General features: G+C 42.5%; 2 protein-coding genes across 4 annotated transcripts in view; one reads left to right on the forward strand and one right to left on the reverse strand.

Annotated features, from left to right (window-relative positions):
• The window catches only part of Hexb (hexosaminidase subunit beta), a 22554-nt gene extending 20868 nt beyond the window's left edge, over nt 1-1686 (forward strand). The window contains exons 11-13 of the mRNA XM_026783824.1: nt 699-913; nt 1039-1143; nt 1436-1686. Coding sequence (XP_026639625.1) covers nt 699-913; nt 1039-1143; nt 1436-1502 — 387 coding nt within the window. The 3' untranslated portion in view covers nt 1503-1686. The remainder of the gene's footprint in view (nt 1-698; nt 914-1038; nt 1144-1435) is intronic.
• Nucleotides 1-9235, reverse strand: part of Gfm2 (G elongation factor mitochondrial 2) — a 41904-nt gene that overhangs the window by 1930 nt on the left and 30739 nt on the right. For 2 of the 3 annotated variants that reach the window (XM_005356448.3, XM_026783803.1), the window contains 6 exons: nt 8836-8912; nt 6926-7064; nt 4347-4526; nt 3981-4096; nt 3282-3464; nt 1775-2649 (listed from right to left, as the gene is read on the reverse strand). In XM_005356448.3, the coding sequence (XP_005356505.1) occupies nt 2512-2649; nt 3282-3464; nt 3981-4096; nt 4347-4526; nt 6926-7064; nt 8836-8912 (833 nt within the window). In that variant the 3' untranslated portion in view covers nt 1775-2511. Of the gene's footprint in view, nt 1-1774; nt 2650-3281; nt 3465-3980; nt 4097-4346; nt 4527-6925; nt 7065-8835; nt 8913-9235 lie in introns of those variants that run through there. The other variant, XR_003377788.1, reaches the window with a different exon arrangement.

Genomic DNA, 9235 nt, shown 5'->3' on the forward strand with positions numbered 1-9235 from the left:
TAGCTCTTGTAGACCAGGCTGGTCTCGAACTCACAGAGATCCGCCTGCCTCTGCCTCCCGAGTGCTGGGATTAAAGGCGTGCGCCACCACCGCCTGGCTGTTGTTTTGTTTTTTCGAGATAGGGTTTCTCTGTAGTTTTTTTGGAGCCTGTTCTGGAATTAGCTCTTGTAGACAAGGCTGGCCTCAAACTCTGCCTTCTGAATGCTGGGATTAAAGGCGTGCGCCACCCTCGCCCTGCAAGTGTGTTAACTTTTAAGACACCTAAGTAAGGTTGCCATTTGCATCTATGGACTTCAGGTTGTGTGGTCCGGGGTTTTCACCTTTATTAGCAGTTCTAAATTATACAGTTCTTGTAGATCAGGCTTTAGCTTAGAAAATGAAGCTATGATTAAAGTCTCAGAAATATTGATCCACTAAAAATTACGACTTTCTCTAGAAAGCATTTTGATGATCAAAAGTAATCATTCTAAATAGTAGTTTTTAGTTACTCTTTTTTGTTTTGTTACTAAATATAAACCAAATATAAGTAGTGGTCATGAAAATGACATCAAATTTTCATCAAAATGAAGCTAATATTCCAATTTGTATTTTGTGGCACACCACTGATCAGAAATGGGAAGAGGTGTCCAGAGGAGTTTGTGCAGGCTCCTATGAAAAGTATCTCCTCCTGGCTCACCATAGTCCTCTATGTATGTTGAATAGCACTGAGCCAGCGTGGGAATAAAGGTTCTGGTGCCTACAGGAAGGGAACATGGGATGACTATAGAGAGGGAGCCAGTGTTGTACAGCTTAACTCCTTTCCCTTCAACCACTTTAATGCAGGTTCTGAGAAGGAGAAACAACTAGTCATTGGTGGAGAAGCTTGCCTGTGGGGAGAATTTGTGGATGCAACTAACCTCATTCCAAGATTATGGTAAGGAATGAAAGAGATGCCAAATGACTTAAAAGATGCTTTGGTTCTTCTCTGTGTTAGTAGGAAAGCCCTGAAGAATTTCCTTAAGTAGATGATTACCTTGGGAGACACATTTTAAATTTCAGGCCTCGGGCAAGCGCTGTTGGTGAACGGCTCTGGAGCCCTCAAGCTGTCACTGACCTAGAAGATGCCTACAACAGACTGGCGATCCACCGGTGCAGAATGGTCAGGTGAGAGACGCCACTGAAGTCCAGCCTTCCCTGTGACTCCTGCCTGCAGCTCTCTGATTAGCAGTAAATAAAAACATGACCTGGGAAGCAGTCATTTACTCGATAGAAGTTACGCACTCATTGTTGCGGGGGAGAAAGTAACACCTGTAAGATATGTTTAGTGTAACTGCCATCTTAAAGGAGTTAGTAGCTTAAATTAGAATCATCAAGTCATCACAGAGTGGGGATTTGCTGAAGTGATCTGAGATGGGAGGGCCACCAGTCTAAACATCTCTTTGTTATCTGTCAACAGCCGTGGAATAGCCGCACAGCCTCTCTTTACTGGACACTGTAGCCTTGAGTACAGAGTGGAAGCGTGAACAGAAGTCCACAGCAGTCTGAGCTACAATCATGTTGGTTGTGAAATCATGTAAAATTAATATTTGCTAGGTATTTTTTAATAAACCATCTTTTTATTGATTGAATCTCTATCTGTATCACACACTAAATACTGGCATCTTTTATTTGAGCAGCTTAAAAAATAAAAGGAAAAGCTTTGTGATATCACTCGAATACTCCAAAGGGCTACATGAATACCTTCATCATTGTGACGGCTTACCTGAGAACTGCTGGGCTACAAAGGAGGCTCGGCATTTAAGAGCACTTGCTATTCTTATAGATTCTGAGTCTGAGCTCAGCTCCTGGATCTACATGGTGCTTCATAAACACCCATAGCTCCAGCTCCAAGAGATGTTCAAGGGATGTTAACATCCACTTCTGACCTTCATGGGTATCAGGCACACACATGATATACAAACATGTATGTAGTCAAAACACTCCAAGGAAAGAATGTAAAAAGAAAATTTTAAATGAGCAATGTTCCTCATAGGCCTAGGCCTTCGGACATGTGCTTCCCGGTGGTTGCTATTTGGGGAGGTCCAGGAAATACAGCCTTGCTTGAGGAAGTTCACCACTGGTTGGACTAGAGAGCTCACAGCCAGGCCCTCATTTTGGTTTGCACTCTGCCGTGCTTGAGGTTAAAGATAGGCTTTCTCAGCTTCCTGCTGCCTTGCTGTCCCTGCAATTACGGACTCTCCTTCGGAACCTTCAGCCAAAACCAAACCCTTTCATAAGCTGCCCTGGACAGGTTGTTTGCCACAGTAACAGAGGGAAGGGATCCACCCAGGGCACAGAGTGGAGGTGCATTACAGCAAAGCATGTTTCACACACAATCAGATGGCAGCTCCAACACCAGTATCCACATCTTTTGTCAAGTTCTTTTTATATACCAAAGCAGTAATTTACCAGCCAATGAATAAAACATCACTCTTACTGAGAACGAAGCAGGTACATGTTTTTTTTCTGGGCATTTCCCGTGTTTCCAAGGACCTAAAGCACTTGGGCCAAACCACTTCTCTGGTTGAGCAGAGCAGTTTGGTCTTGAGGACTCATGGCTTGATAAGTAGAGAATTCTAAGGCAAAAGTAGCCGAGCCTGAAGTCAGCGTTCGAAGCACAGTTGAATATCCCTAATAAAAAGAATTTCAGTTTGTTATTGCATTATATTTAGGCCATAAGTTTCTTTTCCTGCTGATCATCTTTGGAGCACAGCAGAGAAGGTGGTGGTAGGGCAGGGCCATACCACTGCCTCCAGGTAGATCTTTTCGGGAATTGGGGAGGAAGGGATGGGAGTATTAAGGCAAACGGGAAAATTTAGCATAGCATAGGTAAGTCAGCTGTCCATTTGTTCATTCCGAGGCCCAGGAATTTGGTGCTATGACTCTGTCCTTCCTCCTTATCAGTTGGTACCCCTGGTGCCTATTCCAGGAGCCAAAGTGCCTGGTTGGGGAAGAGAATGACGCTGGCTTCAAAACTAAGGCAGAAAGGGGAGAGTGGTCATTCAGACTGACCACATTTTGGTCAGTATGTCATAATCTTTGTGGTCCCAAGGTTGGAAATAACCTGTCTGAAGTGCTATGTTCCATAGCTCTCACCCACTACTGACGGCCAAAGTCTTCACTGCTGTGAAGTTTCTAAGAGTGGCTGAGCACACAATCTAAAGCTAAGTCCCATGCCTGCAGGTGTTAGCAATCACCTAGTTTTACTCAGTGTAGATCTCGTATACTAAACAATATGTACAGTTCAAATGCAAAGAACTTACCATCATTTCTGCCAAAGGAACAAATCCTATAACAACTTTGCTGTCCTGGCGAGTTTGAATTTCCTGAATATTCCCTCTTCTTTGGGCCAAGTCTGCCAGGACAGGGCTGAGGTAATCTCCAGTCACTGTGACCTCAAGACTCATCAGCGGCTCCAGCACCTGCTTCTCAGCTTTCTTCAGGGCCTGAAGGGAGTTCATAAGTTGAATAAATTTCTATTCAAGTAAAACGAAGTTACATAAAAGCCGAAAAACTGAACTATTTCCAATATTCTTGAGCCTAGGGCTCTGGTAACCTCACTTGCTTTAACACTGCAGAGATAGCGTTTTGTAAGAAACCAAGGTCTTTAATACTTGATTATACATACTAGTGGTCACATTCTGGAGGACAACGTCAACAGTCAAGATGGCAGAAACATTCTCTATAAACAAACCCTTTCTTGTGTAATGCACAGTTTACAACCTTAGACTTCAGAGGCCACAAAAGGAAGCTGAAAATGTTTTCAAGATAATTGTGTGGGAAGACATAAAATTAAGGCAGAAATGAGACTGGGCTCTGTACCTCAAGAACCAATTTAAAATTTTTAAAATTACACGTATCTGTGTGTAGCACGTGCTCATGAGCAGCACAGGGAGCCCGTGGAGTCTGTGGTGCCCACTCAGCGCCCTCCCTTACAGCAGAAACATGGAGACTGCCCCTACCTTCTGGACACATCTTGAGACACAGGCATTGACCATAGCTGTGGAGGTGCCGGGGTGAATCATCAATGAATGTAACGTTATTGCTACATCTTGAACTGGGGATCCAAGTAAAGGTCCTGAGTAAGGGTGAAAATAAAGCAGAATAATACATAGTCACAAAGAATAATGCAACAAAAATACAACTCAAGTACAAAGAAATACAGACAGAACATGAAGTATCTGTAAAACATGGAATAATTAGGAGACTAGTAGTGTAACACCAAGGCAGAGTACCTGCTGCTGTGTACAAGAAACTGGCTCAAAATACAGATGAGAAAAGGGATTAAGTCCTCAGGGGGAGACCGTGCTATTATTTGCTTCCCTTACCCTGGAGGCATGCACTGTGGACTGCATTTTCAATGGCCTCTCGGGAGGCCTGCACTAGGTCTTCACTGACACAGTCAGCATACTCAATCACGGCCCTGCTGGACGGTGCTTCCCCTGGCCGGGCTTCCAGGTCTGCTCTCACAAAATGCCGCTTGTCACCTAAAGTCCTGTCTAGGATATCTGAAAACAAACACATTGAAATGCGTGAAAAATAAGGGGGTGACTTCAGACAATGCTCAGCTTTTGGCCAAGAAATGAAGGAAGCCAAAGCAAAATGCCAGGAACAGACTGCCAAGGGGTAGAGGCTGCCTTCATTGAAATTGCCTGCTTCTAAAGTCTGAGTCTACTCAAAAAATAGTCTTTAAGATTATCAAATAAATGGCCCAGGGCTGGTGGCTCACACCTTTAATCCCAGCATTCAGGAGGGAGACTGGGCCAGTTTGATCTACAAAGTAACTTCCAGGATAGCTAGGGCTGTTACGCAGAGAAACTCTGCCTTGAAAAATCTCACACACACACACACACACACACACACACACACACACACACACACACACACACAATCAAATGGGTGGAATAAATGACCAGAGCTTGAAAAAAAGGTAACACTCAGATTATAAAACATCTAGAGAGTATAAAAATCAGCTAATGAAAACTATAAAACGTGTTCCTATGCAAATTTCCAAACTGTTAAATTTCATATATTCTTTCAACAACATTTAATGTTTCTTTCCCAAAAAACTTTCTTGAAATATAGGTAAACAGTTTTCCTTGTTTTTGTGTTTTTGTTTTGTTTTTTCCTATTTTTTCTTTTTTTTGAGACAGAGTCTCACTACATATCTCTGACTGTCCTGGAACTCACCATGTAGACCAGGCTGGCATTGAACTCACAGAGATCGACCTATCTCTGCCTCCCAAGTGCTGGGATTAAAGGCGTGCACCACAATGTCAGGCTCTAATTTCTTTTTAAGTGCTGGGGACTGAACCCAGAGGCCTTGCTCTGCCTTGCTCTATGTCCACATTCTTACAGCTCTCCTGACCAGCAGCTGCTACCAGCACTCTACTGACACAAAATGGCTACATTCACGTGAGCAGCAATGTAATGCAGCCACTCAAATCCTACACTCAAAACTAAAAACGGAGCCTTCATAATTCCTTTTGAGCTTGCTACTATGAAACATCCAAGAAAGTGTACATAAACTAAAAAATAAGAGGAATGACATGAAACCCAGGATTTCTAAAGAGACAGAAATTGCCAGTACCTATGGTACCGTTCCCACGACTGTCTTCAGTATCCTCATCTGCATGTACCCTGTGCACATCTGCTTATTACTTCTGCACCTCCCTTTCTACCAGGCTGTGTTCCCACCACAGCCATGCCCTCCACCTCTCTTAGGAGACACTTCACACTCTGACTCTGAACAAGACCTGCCCCTTCCTCCTGCTATTATGTCTCATGTACTTGTGAATTCCCATCACTCATCAGAGGAGTGCAATTACTGTCTGCATCGTCTCTTGGTGTTTAATGACTCTATGTTTGACAGTGAACGAATTTTTCAAGCTGACAAATTGGTTCCTATAATCCTGGGACTTTTTTTCCCTTTTGAAAAGCATTTGTTTTCTTTTTTGTATAGTACCTTACTGTGAGATACCCTCAAGGCCTGGGTTGAAATAAAACTCTCTGGAGACCTTCTGCTTCCTTCAGCTTCTTCAAGATGCTACCTACTCACGAGTACCTAACAGGTTCTGTAAATTTAGGCTTAAATCTCTGTATCAGAAGCTTACAATCACGAATCTGGATTCGTGTCTCGATGCCACTGCCTCAACTCCTATGGAGAAGACTCCCCCAGGGCAGCTCTGTGAGGAAGTGGCCTCCATGCTGGGGCAGGCTGCAGTGTGCACCGACTTCCCTCTTCCTTTTGAACTCCAGAGTTTCGTGCTAACCAGCTCAGGCATTAATTTAAAAGGGTATTATCCATGTTTATCTTGGTTTTACTGCTGCAGATGTGCAGTCCAGAAACAGTCTCGTGTCACCGCATCCATGCATAACTGTTTAAGTTCCAGTGAAAATGTGGCCGCCTAGACTCAACAAATTTTGGGTGTGCTTAAGGGCACTTGGTTATCTTGAGCATTTCTGGTCTGCATGCTTCACAACCTGTCCACACATGGTTCACTTTGGGGTAGACAGTGCTCATTGTTATTTCCCTTAAAAGAACCAAATACAGAAAAGCTGGGCACTTACATTCAGGACAGAAACATAAAACCTGCACTTTCTCTAGAATGCTACTCATTTTTATAAAATAAATATAATTCATTGACTTCAAATTCTTCTGCCATTGCAGTGGTGAGTATAGTAAGCAAGTCTTCTGCTTCACCAGCGTATCCTGTCCCACAGCCAATGGAAGACGCCCTGTCTGATGAGCGCACAGTAATGCTCTAGGCCTTCTGTGTCTATCACAAAAATTTTTAAAACCTGACACAGTAAAATTATGTGGGAGACACTAGAAACTGTGACCCCTGCCCATTTACACAACTAAACACTGACAAACTCAGAATGTCCAAAATGTTTTATTTTTTACCTGTGGCACGAACTGAGTTTAAGATGGTTTCCCGGTATGCCACCTGCAGAGGCCCTAGATAGGTCTCTAGGCCATATTCCCTCTTGATTCGGTCATGAATAATCTCAATATGTAACTCCCCCATACCACACAGGACTGTCTGTTTATAAAAGGGAAAAAAGATAAGACAAAATACTATACACAGAGAAAGAATTTCAAAAATATTATAAAAAGTCATGATGTTCATGTATTTAAGTAATTTTCCATTAATTACAACTAAATTTCTTTTTTTTTTGTTTTTTTTTTTAAATATTTATTTATTGTGTATACAATATTCTGTCTATGTGTATGCCTGAAGACCAGAAGAGGGCATCAGACCTCATTACAGATGGTTGTGAGCCACCATGTGGTTGCTGGGAATTGAACTCAGGACCTTTGGAAGAGCAGGCAATGCTCTTAACCTCTGAGCCATCTCTCCAGCCCCCCTAAATTTCTTTTGAAAATTTTTTGGGGCTCCTATATAAAAATATTACTGACTTTCCTGGCTAGGATAATAGGTCAATTGTAGTCTCCTTTCATGACAGTTTGGTTACTGGTTGGGTGAGTAAATGGCATCAAGTTATCTAACCTCTATATCGAATTCTGGTCAATGCAACAGGAGTACAATCAATGTTTTGGACTGTGCTTTGTATCTTCTTTCTTTGTGTGCAGCTTGTTTATTGTTTATTTATTACTGTATATGTGGTATGTTTGTATCTTCTTTCTTTGTGTGCAGCTTGTTTATTGTTTATTTATTACTGTATATGTGTAACATAGAGGATAGGCATGTGCAGGGGTCAGAGAACAACGTATTTGGAGGCCTGGGCAGCCAGTGCCTTTATTCACTAAGGCATCTTCTTGGCTCTAGTTTTTAATATTTTATATGTATGGGTATTTTGCCTGCATGTATGTGTGTGCCCTGCTGGTATGGCTGATGTCCACTGAGCCAGAATAGAGCACTGGATACCCTGGACCTGGAGTTACAGATGGCGGTAAATCACCATGTGGGTGCTGAGAATTGAACCCAGGTCCTCTGGAAGAGCAGCCAGTACTCTTAGCCACTAAGCCACCTCTCCAAACCCGGTTTGCTTTTTGACAGGTTTTTACTTATGTACAGTCTAGATTCACCTTAAACTTGTAGCAATCCTATTACCTCAGCCTCTCAAGTATTGGAACCAGACATGAACCACCCAAGACCAGGCTAAAACACTTTTCTTTCTTCTTTGGGTGGTGCGAGTTGGGGGTGGACTGTGTGGTGGTATTTTTCAGCCTAGGTCTCATTAAATAGTGCTGGCTGTCATGGAACTCACTTTGTAGACCAGACTGTCCTAGAACTCGGAGATCCACTTGCCTCTGCCTCTCAAGTGCTAGGATTAAGGCGTGTGCCACTACACCCAGCTAAAACCCTTTTCTTAGTGAAAAAGCAGACAACTGTTTGAAACTATGCTGAAGACACCTTGAGAATGAGGTAAATAGCTTCCCCTAAAACTTCCCAAATACATGGATATTTCTTAAACACTGGAGGGAGTGACAAGCCCTAGGCTAGTTTGAACATGCATATAACAGAGAATCAGGCCTCTATGGTTTCTGACCTCCCTCTACTATGCTGCTTCTATAAGCATCAGTGTAAAAGACACAAGAGTTGAACCTTATTTAAAACTTCACAAAAGCCTGTATTATGGAAAGTCAAAACTGATGGGGAATGATCTGTACATGTGAAATGTGATTATTTTAGGGAATTGAAGAGAGTCTTTATTTAGAGTGATAACATCATAAAGGGAAACTTAAATTATGAATCAGAGCTTTTTCTTTCAGGAGTGTAGACTAGTCAAGGTCATATGAATATCTTCCTTCTCTCCCTTCTAGGGCTGGGTAATAAATTAAATACATACTTGTCCAGAGTCAGGATCAATCCTCACTTTCAAACTGGGATCTTCACGCTGAAGGCGGTCCAAGGCATGATCCAAATCTGAGTGATTAAACAATACCTATCATTATCTTCACTACATTTCTATGTAAATAAACAATGAGTCTGAAGTGGGGAGCATAGACTAACATAGGTACATTGATAAAAAAAGAAAATTCCAAAGAGTCAAAAACGCAGAGACTAAAACAAGGTAAGACAATTCCAATGAGAGGTGCAGTAGCAAGAGTGAGTACGTGCACACATGTCCACAGTGAGAGGTACAGTAGTAACAGTGAGTACGTGCACACATGTCCACAGTGAGGGTACAGTAGTAACAGTGAGTACGTGCACACATGTCCACAGTGAGGGGTGCAGTAGGAAGAGTG

Source organism: Microtus ochrogaster, chromosome 19 (assembly GCF_000317375.1).
Source record: "Microtus ochrogaster isolate Prairie Vole_2 chromosome 19, MicOch1.0, whole genome shotgun sequence".
Classification (NCBI taxonomy): domain Eukaryota; kingdom Metazoa; phylum Chordata; class Mammalia; order Rodentia; family Cricetidae; genus Microtus; species Microtus ochrogaster.